Consider the following 23,916-nt stretch of genomic DNA (forward strand, 5'->3'; position numbering starts at 1 on the left):
CCTGTTTCTTTCTGCAGGCACTCAGCGCTATGAGTTTTCCTCTTAGCACAGCTTTCATTGTGTCCCATAAGTTTGAGTATGTTGTATCTTCATTTTCATTAAATTCTAAAAAGTTTTTAATTTCTTTCTTTATTTCTTCCTTGACCAGGTTATCATTGAGTAGAGCATTGTTCAATTTCCACGTATATGTGCGCATTCTTCCCTTATTGTTATTGAAGACCACTTTTAGGCCGTGGTGGTCCGATAGCACGCATGGGATTATTTCTATCTTTCTGTACCTGTTGAGGCCCGTTTTTTGACCAATTATATGGTCAATTTTGGAGAAAGTACCATGAGGAGCTGAGAAGAAGGTATATCCTTTTGCTTTAGGATAGAATGTTCTATAAATATCCGTTAAGTCCATTTGGCTCATGACTTCTCTTAGTCTGTCGACATCACTGTTTAATTTCTGTTTCCATGATCTGTCCATTGATGAGAGTGGGGTGTTGAAATCTCCCACTATTATTGTGTGAGGTGCAATGTGTGTTTTGAGCTTTAGTAAGGTTTCTTTTACGTATGTAGGTGCCCTTGTATTTGGGGCATAGATATTTAGGATTGAGAGTTCATCTTGGTGGATTTTTCCTTTGATGAATATGAAGTGTCCTTCCTTATCTTTTTTGATGACTTTTAGTTGGAAATTGATTTTATTTGATATTAGAATGGCTACTCCAGCTTGCTTCTTCTGACCATTTGCTTGGAAAGTTGTTTTCCAGCCTTTCACTCTGAGGTAGTGTCTGTCTTTGTCTCTGAGGTGTGTTTCCTGTCGGCAGCAGAATGCAGGGTCCTCGTTGCGTATCCAGTTTGTTAATCTATGTCTTTTTATTGGGGAGTTGAGGCCATTGATATTGAGAGATATTAAGGAATAGTGATTATTGTTTCCCTTTATATTCATATTTGGATGTGAGGTTATGTTTGTGTGCTTTCATTCTCTTTGTTTTGTTGCCAAGACGATTACTTTCTTGCTTCTTCTAGGGTATAGCTTGCCTCCTTATGTTGGGCTTTACCATTTATTATCCTTTGTAGTGCTGGATTTGTAGAAAGATATTGTGTAAATTTGGTTTTGTCATGGAATATCTTGGTTTCTCCATCAATGTTAATTGAGAGTTTTGCTGGATACAGTAACCTGGGCTGGCATTTGTGTTCTCTTAGGGTCTGTATGACATCAGTCCAGGATCTTCTGGCCTTCATAGTTTCTGGCGAGAAGTCTGGTGTGATTCTGATAGGTCTCCCTTTATATGTTACTTGACCTTTTTCCCTTACTGCTTTTAATATTCTTTCTTTATTTTGTGCGTTTGGTGTTTTGACAATTATGTGACGGGAGGTGTTTCTTTTCTGGTCCAATCTATTTGGAGTTCTGTAGGCTTCTTGTATGCCTATGGGTATCTCTTTTTTTAGGTTAGGGAAGTTTTCCTCTATGATTTTGTTGAAGATATTTACTGGTCCTTTGAGCTGGGAGTCTTCACTCTCTTCTATACCTATTATCCTTAGGTTTGATCTTCTCATTGAGTCCTGGATTTCCTGTATGTTTTGGACCAGTAGCTTTTTCCGCTTTACATTATCTTTGACAGTTGAGTCAATGATTTCTATGGAATCTTCTGCTCCTGAGATTCTCTCTTCCATCTCTTGTATTCTGTTGGTGAAGCTTGTATCTACAGCTCCTTGTCTCTTCTTTTGGTTTTCTATATCCAGGGTTGTTTCCATGTGTTCGTTCTTGATTGCTTCTATTTCCATTTTTAATTCCTTCATCTGTTTGATTGTGTTTTCCTGGAATTCTTTCAGGGATTTTTGCCATTCCTCTCTGTAGGCTTCTACTTGTTTATTAATGATTTCCTGTGTTTCCCTAAGTGTGTTCATGTCTTTCTTGAAGTCCTCCAGCATCATGATCAAATATGATTTTGAAACTAGATCTTGCTTTTCTGGTGTGTTTGGATATTCCATGTTTGTTTTGGTGGGAGAATTGGGCTCCGATGATGGCATGCAGTCTTGGTTTCTGTTGCTTGGGTTCCTGCGCTTGCCTCTCGCCATCAGATTATCTCTAGTGTTACTTTGTTCTGCTATTTCTGACAGTGGCTAGACTGACCTATAAGCCTGTGTGTCAGGAGTGCTGTAGACCTGTTTTCCTCTCTTTCAGTCCGTTATGGGGACAGTGTGTTCTGCTTTCGGGCGTGTAGTTTTTCCTCTCTACAGGTCTTCAGCTGTTCCTGTGGGCCTGTGTCTTGAGTTCACCAGGCAGCTTTCTTGCAGCAGAAAATTTGGTCTTACCTGTGGTCCCGAGGCTCAGGTTCGCTCGTGGGGTGCTGCCCAGGGGCTCTCTGCAGCGGCAGCAACCAGGAAGACCTGTGCCGCCCCTTCCGGGAGCTTCAGTGCACCAGGGTTCCAGATGGTCTTTGGCTTTTTCCTCTGGAGTCCGAGATGTGTGTGCAGGGAGCAGTCTCTTCTGGTTTCCCAGGCTTGTCTGCCTCTCTGAAGGATTAGCTCTCCCTCCCACGGGATTTGGGTGCAGAGAACTGTTTATCCGGTCTGTTTCTTTCAGGTTCCGGTGGTGTCTCAGGCGCAGAAGTCCTGCCGCTCCTGGGCCCTCCCCCACGGGAGCCCAGAGGCCTTATACAGTTTCCTCTTGGGCCAGGGATGTGGGCAGGGGTGAGCAGTGTTGGTGGTCTCTTCCGCTCTGCAGCCTCAGGAGTGCCCACCTGACCAGGCGGTTGGGTCTCTCTCTCACCGGGTCTGGGAGCAGAGAGCTGCTGCGGGCCGGGATCCACGGGTGTGGGACTTCCGGTAAACACAGACCATGCCTCCTAGAGAAATTCTGCTTCCGTGTCCCAAGCTCACCAGGCAGCTTTCTTGCAGCAGAAAATTTGGTCTTACCTGTGGTCCCGAGGCTCCGGTTCGCTCGTGGGGTGCTGCCCAGGGGCTCTCTGCAGCGGCAGCAACCAGGAAGACCTGTGCCGCCCCTTCCGGGAGCTTCAGTGTACCAGGGTTCCAGATGGTCTTTGGCTTTTTCCTCTGGCGTCCGAGATGTGTGTGCAGGGAGCAGTCTCTTCTGGTTTCCCAGGCTTGTCTGCCTCTCTGAAGGTTTAGCTCTCCCTCCCACGGGATTTGGGTGCAGAGCTCTTCCCAACTTTCTTAAAATATTTTTAATGTTTTATTTATATCTTATTTTAAAACTACCTGACTAAAACCATGCAATCTCAACACGGTACTTCTTGATTTGAGGACACCATCATGCTTGATTATGAATATGTATCTTGCTGCTTCCATTGGGATACTTTTTGTGTGTATGAATGTAAAGCATCTGTCAATATCTGTTCACTTACTCACCAGTGCTGTCTGCATATGCACCCCTGAACCCAGCCTGTTCTGTTCTGTTCTGTTCCTCTCCCCCTCATCTCTTTCTTTTAACATGGTTTCACTCTAATTTAGACTGATCTGGAATTTACTCTATAGTCCAGGCTGCCCTCAAACTTAGAGCTGTCCTCCTGCTTCCTTTTCTAGACTACAAGAGTTATAGACATGAAACACAAACTTTGCCAAAGACATCATTTCTGTTTGTATTGATAAGCTTTAATGGCTTTATGGTGTAGGATCTTACCTTGGTTTGTCATGTATGACTGTTTGATCCCCTAGATTAGCCAGCATTAGGATTAGTACCAAGTGCATTTTGTCTAAGCAATATCTGGTATCTTCATCAACAGCTCCTCCCCACCACCATGGTCACATTTTTACTCTGTCTCTCTCTCTCCTCTCTTGCTCCCCCCATCTCTCTCTCTCTCTCTCTCTCTCTCTCTCTCTCTCTCTCTCTCTCTCTGTGTGTGTGTGTGTGTGTGTGTGTGTGTGTGTGTGTGTGTGTGTAAATGTCTTCTAATACCTGCTATTTTGCAGGAAAAATAAAATAGGTTAGCTATAATAAACAAGCGACCAGTGACCCAAAGTATGTCCAATCCTGTTTCCACCAACGCTCACTTACTCCATTTGCCTGTTTTAATGTACTTACTATTTGGTGTTTTAGCCACCTTGTCATCTTGAATCTTTATTTTGTTATTTTGTTTTTAACCCCTTTTCTTGAAGTTTATATTTGGGGCAGTAAGACTTCCAAGAATACATTTGGGGGGGTCAAAGTATTATAATCCTAATAAAAAAGGTAATTTCATTTTATTTCTTTGTTTAAAAGCACTGTATTTGGTAGCATAATAACTTTTACTGGTGATTCATATCAGATCACATAAAAGTTGATAATAAATGTGAGAAGATAAATTCTGCTTTTTAAAGAAAAGGCGGCATTTCGAAAATCACTTTTGCTTATCCGAGGCACGTACACATCTATTGGTAGGATCTTTTTTTTTCAGCTTTATTAAATTGGGTATTTCTTATTTACATTTTAAATGTTATTCCCTTTCCTAGTTTCCAGGCCAAGATGTCCCTAACCCCTCCCCCTCCCCTTCTTTATGGGTGTTCCCCTCCCCATCCTCACCCCATTGCCGCCCTCCCCCCAACAATCACGTTCACTGGGGGTTCAGTCTTAGCAGGACCCAGGGCTTCCCCTTCCACTGGTGATCTTACTAGGATATTCATTGCTACCTATGAGGTCAGAGTCCAGGGTCAGTACATGTATAGTCTTTAGGTAGTGGCTTAGTCCCTGGAAGCTCTAGTTGCTTGGCATTGTTGCTGAACCCCATTTTTAATAGGGTTATTTGTCTCTCTACAGTCTAACTTCTTGAGTTCTTTGTATATTTTGGATATAAGCCCTCTATTAGTTGTAGGATTGGTAAAGATCTTTTCCCAATCTGTTGCTGTTTTGTCCTAACGACAGTTGTCCTTTGCCTTACAGGAGCTTTGTAGCTTTATGAGATCCCATTTGTTGATTCTTGATCTTAGTGCATAAGCCATTGGTGTTTTGTTCAGGAAATTTTCTCCAGGGCCCATGTGTTCGAGATTCTTCCCCACTTTTTCTTCTATTAGTTTGAGTGTATCTGGTTTGATGTGGAGGTCCTTGATCCACTTGGATTTAAGCTTTGTACAGGGTGATAAGCATGGATCGATCTGCATTCTTCTACATGCTGACCTCCAGTTCAACCAGCCCCATTTGCTGAAAATGCTATCTTTTTTCCATTGGATGGTTTTGGCTCCTTTGTAAAAAATCAAGTGCCCATAGGTGTGTGGGTTCATTTCTGGGTCTTCAATTCTATTCCACTTGTCTATCTGCCTGTTTTTACCAATACCATACAGTTTTCTATCACTATTGCTCAGTAATACTGCTTGAGTTCAGGGATAGTTATTCCCCCAGAAGTCCTTTTATTGTTGAGGATAGTTTTAGCTATCCTTGTTTTTTTGTTATTCCAGATGAATTTGCAAATTGTTCTGTCTAACTCTCTGAAGAATTGGATTGGAATTTTGATGGGGATTGCATTGAATCTGTAGATCGATTTTGGTAAAATGGTCATTTTTACTGTATTAATCCTGCCAATCCATGAGCATGGGAGATCTTTCCATCTTCTAAGATCTTCAGCTTCTTTCTTCAGAGGCTTGAAGTTCTTATCATACTGATCTTTCACTTGCTTGGTTAAGGTCACACTGAGGTATTTTACATTGTTTGGGACTATTATATAGGGTGTCATTTGCCTAATTTCTTTTTCAGGTTGTTTCTCTTTTGTGTAGAGGAAGGCTACTGATTTGAGTTAATTTTATACCCAGCCACTTTGCTGAAATTGTTTATCAGGTTTACTAGTTCGCTGGTGGAACTTTTGGGATCACTTAAGTATACTATCATATCATCTGCAAATAGTGATATTTTGACTTCTTCCTTTCCAATCTGTATCCCTTTGATCTCCTTTTGTTGTCTGATTGCTCTGACTAGGACTTGGAGAACTATATTGAATAAGTAGGGAGATAGTAGGCAACCTTTTCTAGTCCCTGATTTTAGTGGGATTGCTTCAAGTTTCTCTCCATTTAGTTTAATGTTAGCTACTGGTTTGCTGAATATAGCTTTTACTATGTTTAGGTATGGGCCTTGAATTCCTATTCTTTCCAGGACTTTTTTCATGCAGGGGTGTGGAATTTTGTCAAATGCTTTCTCAGCATCTAATGAAATGATCATGTGGTTTTTATTTTTCAGTTTGTTTATATAGTGGATTACGTTGATGGTTTTCTGAATACTAAACCATGCCTGCATGCCTGGGATAAAGCCCACTTGATCATTATGTATGATTGTTTTGATGTGTTCTTAGATTCGGTTTGCAAGAATTTTATTGAGTATTTTTGTGTCGATATTCATAAGGGAAATTGGTCTGAAGTTCTCTTTCTTTGTTGGGTCTTTGTGTGGTTTAGGTATAAGAGTAATTGTGGCTTCATAGAAGGAATTTGATAGTGCTCCATCTGTTTCAATTTTGTGGAATAGTTTGGATAGTATTGGTATCAGGTCTTCTATGAAGGTCTGATAGAATTCTGCACTAAACCCGTCTGGACCTGGGCTCTTTTTGGTTGGGAGGCCTTTAATGACTGTTTCTATTTCCTTAGGAGTTATGGGGTTGTTTAATTGGTTTATGTGTTCCTGATTTAACTTCGGTACCTGGCATCTGTCAAGGAAATTGTCCATTTCCTCCAGATTTTCAAGTTTTGCTGAAGATAGGCTTTTGTAGTAGAATCTGATGATTTTTTAAATTTCCTCTGATTCTGTTGTTCTGTCTCCCTTTTCATTTCTGATTTTGTCAATTTGGACACACTCTCTGTGTCCTCTGGTTAGTCTGGCTAAGGGTATATCTATCTTGTTGATTTTTCTCAAAGAACAAGCTTTTGGTTCTGTTGATTCTTTGTTTAGTCTTTTTTGTTTCTACTTGGTTGATTTCAGCTCTGAGTTTATTTCCTGCCTTCTACTCCTCCTGGGTGTATTTGCTTCTTTTTGTTCTAGAGATTTTAGGTGTGCTGTCAGGCTACTGATATATGCTCTCTCCTGTTTCTTTCTGCAGGCACTCAGAGCTATGAGTTTTCCTCTTAGCATAGCTTTCATTGTGTCCCATAAGTTTTGGTATGTTGTACCAAAATGAAGATTTTCAATAACTTCCTAGAAGTCTTTAATTTCTTTCTTTATTTCTTCCTTGACCAGGTTATCATTGAGTAGGGCATTGTTGAACTTCCATGTATATGTGGGCCTTCTTTCCCTATTGGTATTGAAGTCCAGCTTTAGCCCGTGGTGGTCTGATAGGACACATGGGATTATTTCTATCTTTCTGTATCTTTTGAGGCCTGTTTTGTATACCATTATATGGTCAATTTTGGAGAAAGTACCATGAAGTGGTGAGGAGAAGGTATATCCTTTTGTTTTAAGATAGAATGTTCTATAAATATCTGTTAAGTCCATTTGGTTCATAACTTCTGGTAGTCTGTCTATGTCTCTGCTTAATTTCTGTTCCCATGATCTGTCCATTGATGAGAGTGAGATGTTGAAATCTCCTACTATTATTGTGTGAGGTGCAATGTGTGCTTTGAGCTTGGTAAGGTTTCTTTTATGTATGTAGGTGCTCTTGTATTTGGGGCATAGATATTTCGGTTTGAGAGTGTATCTTGGTGGATTTTTCCTTTGATGAATGTGAAGTGACCTTCCTTATCTTATTTGATGACTTTGAAAATCCATTTTATTCGATATTAGAATGGCTACTCCAGCTTACTTCTATAGACCATTTGCTTGGAAAGTTGTTTTCCGGCCTTTTATTCCGAGGTAGTTTCTGTCTTTGTTTTTGAGGTGTGTTTCCTGTAGGCAGCAAAATGCTGGGTCCTCATTACAGTTTGTTAATTTGTGTCTTTTTATTGGGGAATTGAGTCCATTGATGTTCAGAGATATTAAGTAATAGTGATTGTTGCTTCCTGTTATCTTTGTATTTGAAGGTGAGATTATGTTTGTGTGCTTGTCTTCTCTTTGTTTTGTTGAAAAACGATTAGTTTCTTGCTTTTTCTAGGGTCTAGCTTGCCTCCTTGTGTTGGGCTTTACCATTTATTATCCTTTGTAGGGCTGGATTTGTAGAAAGATAATGTGTAATTTTGGTTTTGTCATGGAATATCTTGGTTTCAATCTACTTTAATTAAGAGTTTTGCTGGATACAGTAACCTGGGCAGGCATTTGTGTTCTCTTAGGGTCTGTGTGACATCTGTCCAGGATCTTCTGGCTTTCATAGTCTCTGGTGAGAAGTCTGGTGTGATTCTAATAGGTCTGCCTTTATGTGTTACTTTACCCTTTTCCCTTACTGCTTTTAATATTCTTTGTTTTGTGCATTTGGTGTTTTGACTATTATGTGATGGGAGGAGTTTGTTTTCTGCTCCTATCTATTTGGAATTCTGTAGGCTTTTTGTATGTTTATGGGCATCTCTTTCTTTAGGTTAAGGAGGTTTTCTTCTATGATTTTGTTGAAGATATTTACTGGTCCTTTGAGCTGGGAGTCTTCACTCTCTTTTATACCTATTATCCTTAGGTTTGATCTTCTCATTTTTTCTGGATTTCCTGTATGTTTTGGGCCAGTAGCTTTTTCCATTTTATATTATCTTTGGCAGTTGTGTCGATGATTTCTATGGAACCTTCTGCTCCTGAGATTCTCTCTTTTCTCTCTTGTTTTCTGTTGATGATGCGTGTATCTACGACTCCTTTTCTCTTGCTTTGTTTTTCTATATCCGGGGTTTTCTCCCATTGTGCTTTCTTTATTGTTTCTATTTCCATTTTGAATTCCTTCACTTGTTTGATTGTGTTTTCCTGTAATTCTTTCTGGGATTTTTGTGTTTCCTCTCTAAGGGCTTCTACATGTTTGCTTGTGTTTTCCTGCATTTCTTTAAGGGAGTTCTTTGTGTCTTAAAGTCCTCTATCATCATGATCAAATGTGATTTGAAATCCTGATCTTGCTTTTCTGGTGTGTTTGGATATTCAGTGTTTGCTTTTGTGGGAGAATTGGGCTCTGATGATGCCATGTAGTCTTGGTTTCTGTTACTTGGGTTCCTGCGCTTGCCTCTTGCCATCAGGTTGTCTCTGGTTTTACTTGTTTTGCTATTTCTGACAGTGGCTTGACCTTCCCAGAGGCCTGTGTCAGGAGTGTTGTAGACCTGTTTCCCTGTTTTCATTCAGCTAGTTATGGTAACAGAGTGTTCTGCTCTCAGATGTTTAGTCTTTCCTGTCCACTGGCTTTCAGCTGTCCCTGTGGGCGGGAACCAGAAGGGCCTGCCCCTATTTCTCCTAGGTCCCTATGCACAAGGGTGCCCAGATGGCGCTAGGTATTTTCCTCTAGAGTCAGAAATGTGGGTAGAGTGTAGTCTCCTCTGGTTTCCCAGGAGTGTCTTCCCCTCTGAAGGTCTAGCTCTCCCTCCCCTGGGATTTGGGTGCAGGGAGCTGTTTGACAGGATCCTTTCAGATTCAGGCACAGTCTGGACAGTAGGGCTCATATGCAGCTTGACTGCTGCTATCTTCCCGAGCCCAGAAGCACTATAGTTTCCTCTTGGGCCAAGGATGTAGGCAAAGGTGGGCAGAAGTGTTAGTCTCTCCTGCCCTGCAGTCTCAGGATTGCCCACACTTCTGGGCGATCTACTCTCTCTCCTGAGGGGTTTGGGAGCAGGGAGCTGTGGGCCAGGAACAGCAAGGTTCACCAGCTGGAAACCGAAAGTGTCTGGTCCCAGAGGAATTTTTCCTTTGTGTCTCCTGAGTCCACCAGGTAGGTCACTTGGAGTAGAAAAGTTGGTCTTACCTCTGTCTTGGGCCTGAAATCACTCCTTGGGGCTGGCTTTCAGCTTTCCCTGTGGGCGGGAACTAGAAGGGCCTGCTTCTACATCTACTGGGTCCCTGTGCACAGGGGACCCAGATGGCGCTAGGTGTTTTCCTCTAGAGTCAGAAATGTGAGCAGAGTGTAGTCTCCTCTGGTTTCCCAGGAGTGTCTTCCCCTTTGAAGGTCTCGCTCTCCCTCCCCTGGGATTTGGGTGCAGGGAGCTGTTTGCCCGGGTCCTTTCAGATATGGGCGCAGTCTGGACCGCAGGTCTGCTGCAGATTGACTGCTGCAATCTTCCTGCGCCCAGAGGCACTATACAGTTTCCTTTTTGGCCAAGGATGTGGGCAAAGGTGGACAGAAGTGGCCATCCCTCCTGCCTTGCAGCCCCAGGATTGCACACACTTCTTGGTGATCCGCTCTCTTTCCCACGGGGTTTGGGAGCCAACATGGTAAGAACTTAAACAGTTGTCTAAGCTATGAGATCTTGGGAATGCACTTAGTAATGGCCTCTGTAGTTCCTTGTCTTTAGCTTAGATTGTAATATGTGATTTTTTAAAAAATACATGTAGGTAGTTCAGTTATGAAAAGAAAAACTTGGGGAAAAATAAACCCCTAACTTAGTTTTCTAGGTCTGCTGTAAGAGTGCCACAGGCTATGTAGGTTAACCCAACATAACTTTATTTTCTTACATAGTTCTTGTAGTTAGAAGACTAAATCCAGGTGTCGGATGGGCTTTTCTCATTCCAAAGCTTCAGGGAGAGGATCTTCCTTTCCTTTTCCAGGCTCTGGTGGTCTTGAGCATTTCTAGACCCTGTGCCTCAGTTTGGCTTTCCTGTGTTTATGCCTATGTCTGTTCCAATTTAAGGGCACTAGTCTTAATGGACCCATTCTAAGTCAGTATGATCTCTTCCTACTTGATTGATTCTGTGAAGAATCAATTCATTTATTTTCTAATAAGGTTAAAATTTTAGGTACAGAGTTCATTTTTGGTAAATGTGGTTCTGTATACTACAACCAATAATGCATTCCACTTTCCCAGAAGAAAGGCTTAGCTTTGTCACTTGACCAACTATTTATGTTCATGTATGTTTATTTTTATTGTTTTTGGCTGGATATCTTGCAAAGAGGAGTGAAATATTGAAATATTCCGGTTTTAGTAATCATATCTTTTTCATTTTGATGGTATTTGGGTAGTTAAATGATAAACCATGATAGCTGGTATCTTACTATTTACTAAATATACTGTCATAGGGTGAGAAGTCCCCTTACATGGGTTATTTGTGTCCATTTGTATGCTTACGGAGTCCAGAGATTGGTGTTGGATATTTTCCTCGGTCAGTCTCTGCCTTATTTTGTGAAACAGGCCAGTCCGTGACGTTGAGCTGACCATTCTGACTAGGCTGGTTGGCAATGAGTTCCCAGGACCTGCATGTCTTTACCCTCTTCTTGCCCCAGTACTGGGAATGAAGACGTACTCACCTTTTAAATGGGAGCTGCAGGTCTGAACTCACACACACACACTTATGCACTGAGCCGTCTTCACACTCCTTCTTCTTTATAAACTGGGCATTGTTTTTATGTCTAGTGTATCCATAGAACTGAGGTTCTAAAGAGCTTACAGTTCTTTTGGAAGCCAAGCAGTGAAGCTGGGATTGGTATTACTTTAGTCTGACTCCAACACTAGTGCTTTGATTCAGTTGTGACACTAGAAATTCAGTACCTTGAATTCTTCTGACAGACTTTATTCCAGAATAGTTTGTAGCATTAATCAGAGGCAATGTAATTGTTTTTAGTAAGTAGAAATAAAATTATTCCTTCAAGTTAGCTGCTTAAAATCTTGACGACATATCGTGGATGGAATGAAACAATAATGATTTTTACTTAGTTTGATTAGAAAATAATTGGATTGAATTTTTCTTCACTAGCCTCTCCTTCAGTTATTTGTGCTCTTTACTTCCTTTAATGGCTCTTTCTCTAAGAGCAGTAAGTAAACTCCATGTTGGTCTTGCTCAGTCCCTAGACAGACTGCCAAGTGTTCTAGAACATAGTCTCTTAATGTGTGTTATAGATGTTGCAGGTTTAAAACTTTATTAAATTCATAACACTTTTGGATGACAGTTATCTGTCTTGAACTTCAGTTTAAACATAAAACCTTATTTCTAATGAAATGATTTCTAATTTCTAAGGTTTTTGTCTTTTAATTTTTTTAGTGTTTGACATTTTGCTGTGTACCAGTGCATTTGAGGCAAGTTACAGTGCTCTTCTCCTTTGCTCTCTTAATAGGGAGATGGAGCAGATAACATATCCTTTGCCAAGTTACCGTGCTATTTAAATGAAGTAATACCTCCCACAGAATTAGCGCTCCATGCACACTAGACACCTGAAAGTCCTGGGTTTCTTTGTACTTCTTTGGGATTGGTACTTTAGATCCTCTGCTAGCAGAATGTCTAGTGTTAAGCACTTGGTAAATGCTTGTTAAATTGTAAAACTTAATAACTAAATAGCTTAATTTGAAGGGAAATTCCAAACTAAATATTCCAGGGTTACAAAAAAAATTAATAATGCATTTAAATCATTGCTAATCTCACCAAGGATAGCTTTTAAACTGTAAATAAATTTAAAATTAAAATGTTATAAAAACATGTTAAAGTTTAACCTTCATATTTTTGTTTTAGTGACGTAGCTTGGTTCAGCGAATCTTGGTTAAGCCGAATTAAAGATGATGTTGGAGACAACTGGAGAATAAAGGTATGCAGAAGTGGATGGGGGTTGGGAGGGCCACATGATAGAAGAATAGTGGCACTGAGCTACATGGGGGAGTGCTTAAGTCTCTACCAATGAGTCTGATATTTCTTGTCAGTTCTGATCATTGTCATTTGAATTTCTGTTGTTAGGTTTACTACACATTTTTCTCTCCTCTTGGTGAGGAATTCAATAATGTTTGGCTATTTTTCTTGGAAAGGTGATTATTTCTCACCTTTATGTATGTCTTGCAGTATTAACTTGAAACAAATGTACTTATTTCCTCTTTTTGTTCTACTTTAGGCTAGTAACCTAAAGAAGGTCCTCCATGGAATTACAAGTTACTATCATGAGGTACAGCGAACACCTGATTTTAAACAAAAATGCCAGTAGTTTGACTGCTTGTTTTTAATCATCAATTTGTAATTATAATAATGATGTTGCCACTTATAGAACACAAAAAACTTGTGAAAATGAAGAGGTTTGAGGATGAAATACATTGGGTTACCAAAGGAAAAGAAGATAGCTTTCATTTTCCAACTCTAAATTGATTACTTTTATAAATAGAATTTATTGCATAATAATTGGTGGCCTTTGAACTAATTTTGTTAGTAAGGATTTTTTCTTTTTTTACATATAAAATTTCAGAAATAAACTTGAAAGTTTCTTGGAAGTTTTAATACTATAAGAATTTTCAGTGCTTTACACACCCAGTATCCCTAGAAACTTAATCAGTTTCAAGAAAATAGAGAAAAGGCCACAAAAAGTCAAAGCCATTGCATTTGTTATTCTTTTGTGAAAGGGCAGTATATATTGTGAATCTAAATGATACATACTATCTCAAACTTTGTTCAACTGTTGACTTGGTTTTAGTCAGTATTAGTAACTCATGATTTCTTTATTTTATGAAGTTATTTTGAATTAATTTTTATTTAAATAATAGTATATGTTCTTTCTAGCCTACATAACTGAGTACTCTAATTTTTTTTAATTCTTCAGTTTTTGGGGCAGCAGATTTCTGAAGAACTTATTCCTGATTTAAATCAAATAACTGAGAGCTCAGATCCTGTGGAGCTTGGGAGATTGCTTCAGCTAATTCTAGGATGCGCAGTCAACTGTGAGAAGAAACAAGGTAATAAGCGAGCTCTAGTCACTTGAGGTGGTACTTTGTAGAAATAATCTACATTGCTGGTTCTCGTGCGGCATTTACAGGGGAATGCTGTCTTCCTGCTACGATGTGGCTGAAATCATCCCGCTGCATAAACTAGGTCTAAGTTGTAGCAGTGAGTGCTGCAGCTCTCTTAGCTGTCCTATATTTTGGTGGTCAGTGGCTATATTAAGCATATTTAGTTGAAATTAGTTAATAACTGGTGTTTGGGATATATTATGTAGTCAATAAGATAGACTCTTGGGTAAATATTTTTCATAATAAAATATTCAGTTACTAAATTATAATAGAAAATTTCTTCATATTGTATGCTGCTCTGTTTAGAAACACAACTGTCTACTGTTTTCTTTTGAGAAATGGACAGTGATATTGATGGAATCAGTACATTACACTAGTATGTGTAAGCATAGTAATCTATGTACTTCTGAGCACAAAAGGTCTTAAAAATAAACTGGGTAGACTTCAGTCTCCTTCCCAAGGGGAGCTTGGATCAGCTTGGGTGGGAGGAGCTTTGACCCTGCTTCTGTGTGCTTTATACAAACCTGGGCCTTGGTGTTTGTTCTTCATAAAAACTACATGTTCAAGAAAGGATGCAAGACAGGTAAATTCAATAAGAACAAGCTCAAGAAAAGTTAATATGAAATCATCTGTAGTTTTATGAAATAGGTGAGAGCACATACACAAGCGCGCGCACACACACACACACACACACACACACACACACACAAACACACACACACACACACCATAAACCTTTCTTATCCCAGCATCTGCTATTTAGTAGCTACATTTTCCCAGGACAAGTAATCAGTCTTTCTGTATTGCTTCCAAAGGACATTAAGATCTGTTGGTGTTATTTTATGAAACTTAAGAATTTTCACTCATGCAGGTTAAAATGTCCCTAGCTATCACAGATCCACCAGGAATAATTAAGGTTTAAACTAGTCCTTTTTGTTACAGTTGTGGGTCTTTGATTCTTGACTAATACTTTTCTTCTATTCTGGTTTCTGGTTATTTTAACATATTCTTTTGCATGATTAATGTTTCCAAATGTTAAAGACATAATTCATTTTCACAGATGTAACATTCCACTTTAATTCTTTTTCATTTTGGCATTATTTAGTTTGTTGTATTGCATTCTTTCATTTTCTTGTGATTATATGGTTTATATAAGCCATAATTGAAGGTTTAAGCTACAATTTTCCTTGGTGATCATTTGTTGCACCCTCAAAACTTTACTACACTATCTCATTCATTATTTAGCATAAGCATTATTAAATATTCTCATCCTCATTTTTTGAAAGGAAGTTTAGTTTCTGGAGATGTAAGTGATTAATTTAATAAGGGGTACATACAAAGAAATAGCTTAACTTTCAAAATGTATTTGGGTTAAAAATTAGGTTTGAAGAGCTAAACAAAATCTTAGTGGATGAGTATGTGGTTTATTAGCAGAACTTTTATTTATCATATTTGGAGCCCTGAATTCCATCCTCAGAGCTGCAAAAGGACTCAAAATTGGAAAAAGATAACCAAAAATTCTCAAGAAATGAGCCTTCTAAATTTATGGTTATAAACAACTTCTGTACTTTTCTGAAAATTGGTTAATTATTAATAATGTCCTTCTCAAAGGGGATGATTACTTTTTGTGTAGATTTCATCAGACTTGAATCATTTCATCAGCCAAGTCATTAAAGGAAACCATTGTGTCTTTGGTACATTTTTCAGCTAATTTTCTTTCTCCTTTGTAGCATTTCATGATCATAAGCATACCATAATCTTTTAGACTCTTAGCATCAAAAGAAAGGAAGATTTAAAGGACTTAACAGGAGTCTCTAAAACAATCAGTAAAACCCAAAGTATTGGGTAAATTTGAGGGTTCAGGGCAGTGGTCAGGGAAGATCATACAGATGAAATGGACTTATGTATGCAGATATGAGATATTCTTTGATTGCAGTCCTCATGTCCCGAGTGAATCACCCTTATGTACTGCATATGTTTGTGGAAAGCTTTAAAATCTTGTGAGAATTAGTGGATGCCAGCCAGATGTTGCAGAAGGCTTCATATGTACCGTTGAAAGCCTTCCTGGAGTACAAATAGTACAACCAAAGTTTCTAAATCTAAAACTTGGATAATTACTATTAATAGTTTTAATATTACTTGCAATATTATTTTCTTTTACCAAAAAAAAGTTTCTTTTTTGACCAAAAAAATCTAAATACTAAGGTAAAAATATTTTCATCTTGCTGTTAATATGCAATTAGTGAATTAGTATATTTGCACGAAAAATCATTTATAGGTATTTAATTTTCACACTTTGAATATTGAATAATTAAGCAATTGTACAGAACAGATTTTATTACAAATTTAATATTTTTAAATTATAGAACATATTAAAAATATAATGACCCTGGAAGAATCTGTTCAACATGTGGTCATGACTGCAATTCAGGAGGTAAGTAATCCCATGTTCATGTGAGGATGAAGACCCTGAACCAAATTATGTAAAACTTCTTGTAAATTTTTTAACAATTAAAAATAAGTTAAAGCCCTTCAAGTCCAGTTTAGAAGCCTTAATTTTAAAGGCTAATTGATATTTAATATTAAATAAAAGTACTTTTATTTTATTTTGGAGCTCAGCACTGAACTCATGGTCTAGTGATTGCATGTTCTACCATGGAACTAAATCCCTAGGCATATCAAGTACTTTTCAGTACCTTCCCTAATAAGAACAGAGTCGTCAACGCTGTTGCGTGGGGAGCTTTCCCCTTCTTCTCTTCTTTCTGCCAGCTAGAATAGTGCTCCTGACATGCTCGTATACCTGCATCAGGTACATCCAGAACTTTACACGTGTGAAAACTTAGATTTTTGGAGCCAGATAACCTCAATTTAAGACTATGGTTATATCAGCCATAAGAGAAGGGATACCAGATAATTGGGATGTAGTATTGGCTCTTAATACCAATTAGAAATCTTGGGTGGAAAGTGTTAGTATGTGATATTTGAATTTGAATCATATTTATGAGGAACTTGACGGTATACCCTATAGTCCTAACATTACAGGAAGATGTCAAGCTTGAAACTAGCTTAGTCTACCTCAGGAGAATCCTGACTAGGTAAAGAAAAAGATAAAAGAGATGAAACAATCCTCCATTTAAAATTGATTTATATTAATAGTAATATGTCCCCAAAAGCTTTCATAATTAATCTTATCACTAATGTGCTTGAAGATTCTTATTTGGTTCTACCTCTAATAAATTTTTACTTGATTAATATTCTAAGGATCATTAAATTAAGGCAAGAGAAAACGAAATATAAATCAATTTACTTTCATGTAAATAGGTCTTCTAAGTATTGCTCTATTATATTTAATTTTGCTATTTTCATTGTTCTAGTTGATGAGTAAAGAAATAGTGAGCTCTCCTGCAAGTGACGCTGTAGGAGAATTAGAGCAGCAGGTAAGGCTTCATTGCATGTGGAGACAGTTGACAATGCTGACACGATTCCTCTACCAGTTATTTTATAAGACTTAAGTGTGTATGGTGTTCCCTTCTGTGGAACTGAGTCTGATTTACTATAAGATCACACTTGTATATTAATATGTATTTCCTAATGAATGTAAGTAGTGATAGCTTTTATTGTTTTCTGTTGTCATACTGAAGACACAGTGGCACTAAATATTCTACCTGACCCTTGATGTGGCCCAGTCTATGTGGTTATACCATTAGGCAGTAGATAATTTTTAAAAATTTGCTAAAGTTTTATTATGGTCTTAATATTCACACACACACACACACACACACACACACACACACACAATTTCTATCCTTTTGTCTGAGATTGAAGAAAGAACTCAAAAGACTCAGGATCCTATGACAATACTTTTTACTAGGGAGAATAACTCTTCTCCCTATATATAACATAATCTAGGTGGTCCAGAGAAAGAACAAAAGGAGAAGCCAAATGCATTTTTATGTATTTCTTTTATAGACATCCAGCTTCCCCTCCTCGATGAGTAATATTAGGTATCTTGTCCTCCTACTTATTTATTTACTTTACAACCTGATTGCTGAATTCCTCTTCTCATAGTCCCCCTTACATAGTCCCTCGCTTAAGCTCCTCCCTATCTCCTCTGAGAGGGTGGAGGCACCCCCAGATTATTCCCCACTCTGGTACATCAAATCTCTATAGGACTAGGCACATCCCCTCCCACTGAGACCAGACAAGGCAGCCCACTTAGGAGAATGGGATCCACGGACAGGCAACAGGTTTAGGGACAACCCACAGGAAGATTGAGCTGCACATCTATCTACTTCCTATGTATGGGGTTTTAGGTTCAGCCTGTGTATGCTCTTGGGTTGGTGGTTCAGTCTCTGAGAACCCCCAAGGGTACAGGTTAGTTGACTTGGTTGGTCTTCCTGTGGAAGTTACTCTTCTTGCCGGGGCCCTCAGTTCTTTCCTCAAAATCTTCCATAATACTCTGAGTTCCATCCAGTGTTTGGCTGTAGGTCTCTGTATCTGCTTTAGTTAGCTGCTGGGTGGAGCCTCTTAGAGGGCAGTTATGCTAGGCTCCTGTCTGTAAGCATAACAAAAGCATTCATTAATAGCGTCAGGAATTGGTGCTTGCCCATGAGATGGGTCTCAAGTTGGACCATTTATATATTGGTTGGGCATTCCCTCAGTCTCTATTACCTCTTGGTCCCTACATTTCTTGTAGAGTAAAACATTTTGGATTGTAAGTTTTATGGGTGAATTGGTGTTCTTATTCCTTCACTGGGAGTTTTGCCTGGCTACAAGAGGTGGCCACTTCAGGTCCCATATCCCCATTGCTAGGATTCTCACCTAAAGCTACCCCCATAGAATTGGAGCCTTCCCCATCCCAGGTCTCTGGCATGTCCTATAGTTGCCCTGCCACCCCCAGGCACTGGTTACCATTTATTGTCCTGGCCTTCTGGACCTCTTTCCTGTTTCTCCCTGCATCTGATCCTGAGACCCCGAGGCATCTAAAGAAAGCACACTGTTTTCTAAACATATTTTCTGTAATGACATTAAAAATACAATCTAATAACCTTTAAAATATATATATATAAAATATATATAAAAATTTTTATAAAATTTTATAAAATTTTATAAAATATATATAAAAATATATATAAAAAATTTTTATAAAATTTTAATTCTGTGAGACTTTATCTTTAACTATTAAATGGCAACACATGAAGGCTCATTAGTTAAAAGGTGAATTTTAAACATGATTTCTAATATCATTATACATGTGTTGACGGAAGGATTTATTTATTTACTTTTTTTTTTTTTTCCGGAGCTGGGGACCAAACCCAGGGCCTTGTGCTTGCTAGGCAAGCGCTCTACCACTGAGCTAAATCCCCAACCCCAGGATTTATTATTTTAATTTACTGAACATGGTCTATTGAGAATTATGTTTTTGATTTCAGCTAAAAAGGGCTTTAGAAGAGCTTCAGGAGGCCCTAGCAGAAAAGGAAGAGCTGAAGCAGAGGTGCCAGGAACTGGATATGCAGGTATGGACAGAGAAACCTGAGTGGAGAAGCGTTCTCTGTAAATAATTAAAACTACCAGCATGCTCTGAAGGTTGGCTTTCATTTCATGGAAGAGATATTAAAATGATTCCTTAACATTTAAGCAGAAGTTTTACAAATATTTTTCTCTGTTTTGAAAATTGTTGGCTTGATTATTGAGAAAACCATTATATAAATTGGAGATTTCATGATGAGGATTCAATTTTGTATGCTGTAAGAATGGAATTTTAATTTATTTATCCTATAATAGGTTTTGGATATTAAATGAAATAATTTAATGTTGTATGAAGTAATGCATGACCTGCTAATAGAGTATATATTCTCTCTGGTTCATTTGTGTGTGTGTGTGTGTGTGTGTGTGTCTGTGTGTGTGTGTGTGTATAGTGTAGTGTCATATTTGTCTGTTTTCGTTGTCATTGTTTATGGCTTATGTAATTCCTGCATTAAGTAAATGCGGTATGATCAAATGTTGGGGCCCACTGAGTAAAGACATAGTTGTTTAGATAAGGTAAAACTGGCCTGCAACTATATCCATGTGCCCTACGGATAGAACTTGAATGTATTCAGTATTGATATGAACAAAGTAGTAACATTAAAGATTTTCATTTATCAAATGAGAATGTATCTTTCCTCTTATCTCTATAAAAAATAACCTTCACGATTATCAATAAGCCAGGAAAAGTGAGCATAGTGGTGTGTGTACATGCATCTGTCTGCCTTTCTGTCTGTCTGTATATGTATGAATATGCATGTGTGTATTTTGCACTGCTGAATATAAAAACCAGGTTTCTGTAAGTGCATTCTTGCCTCTCAGGTTCTGTGCCACTGAGGTACTGCCCCATACTCCTAGACGTTTTCAGTGTCTACAGTGAGGCTCTATTTATTGATTTATTGACTGATGGTAAAAGGGTGGCAATATTTCTGAATCAAAATGATTATGATACTAATAGAGATGAAGTTGTCAACACTGCAAAAAAGCACATGGAATGGCCTGGGTGAAGAATGAAAGCAGCATATGTTTTGTACCATGATAGAAACTCATGTCCATTAAATAATATCAGAGAAACCTGTTTCTGGCTCTGGAGGAAACATTTGAAAAGCTATCCAGCAGTGTGCCTCCTTTACTCCCTGCTGTCTCATATGCTTCTGGTGTTTCTTCTTAAAAATAAAATGAAAATAATCAGAAAAGAACATATGTTAACTTTCTAATGAGAATACAGCATCACTGTAATTAGCAGTTGTGGCAAATCAATGTGGCTGTTGCTATTTAAGTGTGACTGTGGCTTCTCATGGTGCTAATTCAACCAATTCATGCTGGCTATTCAACCAAAGCATGGTGTATTATTATTATGTTGAGTATCTTACTATGTATATGCAGATATCCCAAAATCTTAAATGCTCAGATTAGGTATTCTTGACCTGTATTCATTGACCCCATGGTGTTTACATCAGAATAACTCTTGCACCCATTACATAAATACTTAAAACAACCTTTAGGGTCATACCTTTTTTGGTATTAGAATCACTTAGAATTTGTGATAGGTAGGTAGTCACTGAACTATGTGACAAATATGGCTGAATACACTGACTTTAGAACAGAAAGTTGCTTTTAATGTTGTTCTCCTAGTGCCAAGTTCTTAGCCTATCTATAGTCCTCATTTGTATTTGTTACAAATCAAACTGAAGCACCTTTTCATTTTTAAAGTAAGATTCATATATTAGGCAGTTCCACAATAGAATTAGTTCAGGAATCCACTGAGGAAAAACAACGGGGAGGCTGTCAGTGAAGGAATAAAGTCAAGGAAGCTCTGAGAGATGACTCAGTCGGTAAAGATAGCCTACATTCAGTCCTTAGAGCCTGTGGAAAGGTAGGAGAAGGGGACTGACTCCACAAAGGTGGCCTCTAAACACCCGTACTTACTGCAATGCCCACCCATAGTATATTTGTGTAAGTGTATATATAATACATATATCTATATCTATATCTATATCTATATATATATATATATATTTCCTACCATGAAACTAAAATGAAAGCTTAGGTTGAGAAAAATAATCACATTCTAAACATTAGCTTAGATCTCTAATTGTATCTTTACTTTAAATTTAGATTTAGAAACATTAATTTGATTTCCCTTGTTTGATCTAAAACTCTGTAATCAGAATTTTAGTGTTGGAAGAATCCTTTAAATAATCTTATCTGTTAGTCAACGTGTTCATTCCTCAGTCAGGATTAGAGTACAGAACTCCTACCTCTTCAGTGGTGGTTTTGCTATTGATGTTTGTCTCTCAGGTAACTGCACTTCAGGATGAGAAGAATTCCCTGGTCTCTGAGAATGAGATGATGAATGAAAAGCTTGACCAGTTGGATGGCTCTTTTGATGACCCAAATACAATGGTTGCAAAGAAGTATTTTCACGTACAGCTGCAACTAGAACAATTACAAGAAGAAAACTATAGGTAGTATTTTTAGTAGAATTTTTTGAGTTTTATTAAACTAATATCTAAAGCATCATAAACACTGATGATTGAGAATTATACATGCTTAGGGCATTGATTAAAATACATCTAACAAAAATACCGAATGTTCTCAGTGGTGCCTTCCTCACAGGGTTCAGTCAGGTTAAGCAGGTAGGATATGTATATTAAAATAAAGGTATTCAGAGGTATAAGCCAGATGTTGACCAGAGGCAGTAAGAGTTCAGGGGAGGGGTCCCGAGGTCTTAGAGAGAGTGCCTTAATAGAAGGAAATTCCAAATGAAAGAATGCACATCTTAAGATAAAAAGATGCTTTTCACTCTTAACATTTTACTCTTTGAAATGAACATCCAAAGCTCTACCTTTAGTAGACTTTGGTGGTTTTTGATGGATTGACTACCAAGCCCTGTGCCAGTAGGTATTCAAATATTTAACAAGATGCATTCTTTAGCCCATTGAAGCTTTGGCACATTTCCTAAAAAACAGGAAACCACAGCATAATGATAGTAATTTGAAGGCCTTTCATTGACGAGGTGTTCTTACCTAATTTTCAAATTCACTTAGTTGTCTCAATTTCTTTATAATTTTTCCCTATCAAAATTGAGTCCCGGATGTTTGCTAAGTGGCTTGTGCTCAGTGGATGCTCAGTCTGGTCTATTGCTCTCATTTTATTTTGATGCCCTGCTATCCTAGATTAGGCCAAGTGGACCTTTATATCTTTTAAATGTCACCTTTTTAGTGCTTTCTTTCTGACACAGCAATATGCCTTAGACTAATTATCCTTAATTTATCTTCTGCTTAGATTTAATATTTACCTCTATACATATTATACAATAATTACTATCTATGCATTTTTCTTTTTTTTTTTGCCAATTAAAATTTCTGTTAAAATTGATAGAGGTAAAGTATAAACCCAGAGCACCATGTACCTTCAATCATTTCAATATTAACTGCCATGAATTACCTTTTTCCTTATTTTTTCCTCTTCTGAAGGTGGAATTTATATAAAACCAACTTCATTTCAGTGTGAAGACAAAAGGTGGAAACTATATTAAAAATTGCTTTCTTCTTTTAAGACTTGAAGCTGCAAAAGATGATTACCGTGTTCACTGTGAGGAACTGGAAAAGCAGCTGATTGAATTTCAGCACAGGAACGATGAGCTGACGAGCCTTGCTGAGGAGACCAGAGCCCTAAAAGACGAGATAGATGTTCTTAGGTATGACTTGTATGGATTGTTGTGCCGCTTAAGTTATTGTTTAAACCCCAGTGAATGTGATTGTTATGGGGAGGATGGGGAGGGGAACACCCATAAAGAAGGGGAGGGGGAGGGGTTAGGGGGATGTTGGCCCAGAAACCGGGAAAGGGAATAACATTCGAAATGTAAATAAGAAATACTCAAGTTAATAAAAAAAAAGTTATTGTTTAAAGAATGAGTGATTTGCAGCCTTACCAGGCCTCTCAGTATCATCCCTGTGTATTGAGCAATGATCACTTTATCTAGACTTCTGGTCATCTTCCGTGCTTATTAATTAGAACTGCAGTTTAAAGGTATAATGTTTAGTTCTTGGTGGGACAGTTTCAGATGAGAATCTACAAACCCAAAATGATAATATTTTCTTAGAATTTTGTAAATGATACATTATCACATTATGGGAAATTAAGCGTAAGGTAATAATTCTAATGTTCTTTTTCAGGATGGGTTGTAAGTGAGATATAAAATGTATGCTCAGCAGATATCTATGATATATTTGGGAGGACACCTTGTAGGAATTGGCTCTCCTCCCCACAAGTGGGTTCTAGTGTCTAAACTCAGGCTGGAGGGGAGCACCTTCAGCCACTGGACCATTTTGCTAGGCCTCTGTTATTATTTTTATGTGACTTTTTAATGTTCCAAATACACATATGAAAAGAAATCATTATAGCTATTATTTAGCGATTTGATTTTTTTCAGTTCATTTTTGCTTTAGCCCAGTAAATGTAGTTCTAAAGAAATATGCTTCACCAGACAAATTTGTCAATTGAGTCAACTTTGTAAGCATATAGAACATGTACATTTTAATAAACTATATACCCAGTTTTCCTGGGAACTGCAGATAGCTGAGGATTATTTAATGATGTGTACAGAAGTTTGATACATTGTGCTAAAACTCTTATCAATCTACCAAATTTGAAGTGTTTTAATATTTGGTGACTTTATGGCAAAAAAAT

General features: G+C 38.0%; 1 protein-coding gene across 6 annotated transcripts in view; it reads left to right on the forward strand.

The window, feature by feature from the left end:
• Hook1 (hook microtubule-tethering protein 1) overlaps positions 1-23,916 on the forward strand; it is a 63,284-nt gene that overhangs the window by 18,940 nt on the left and 20,428 nt on the right. For all 6 annotated transcript variants that reach the window (XR_005504438.2, NM_001107946.1, XM_063287638.1 and 3 more), the window contains exons 3-10: positions 12,443-12,515; positions 12,813-12,863; positions 13,509-13,641; positions 16,062-16,129; positions 17,070-17,132; positions 19,128-19,211; positions 21,523-21,689; positions 22,784-22,924. Coding sequence is in view for 5 of the 6 variants with exons in the window: in NM_001107946.1 (NP_001101416.1) it covers positions 12,443-12,515; positions 12,813-12,863; positions 13,509-13,641; positions 16,062-16,129; positions 17,070-17,132; positions 19,128-19,211; positions 21,523-21,689; positions 22,784-22,924 (780 nt within the window). In the remaining variant the exon portion in view is untranslated. The remainder of the gene's footprint in view (positions 1-12,442; positions 12,516-12,812; positions 12,864-13,508; positions 13,642-16,061; positions 16,130-17,069; positions 17,133-19,127; positions 19,212-21,522; positions 21,690-22,783; positions 22,925-23,916) is intronic.

This window comes from Rattus norvegicus, chromosome 5 (genome assembly GCF_036323735.1).
Source record: "Rattus norvegicus strain BN/NHsdMcwi chromosome 5, GRCr8, whole genome shotgun sequence".
In the NCBI taxonomy this organism is placed as follows: Eukaryota; Metazoa; Chordata; class Mammalia; order Rodentia; family Muridae; genus Rattus; species Rattus norvegicus.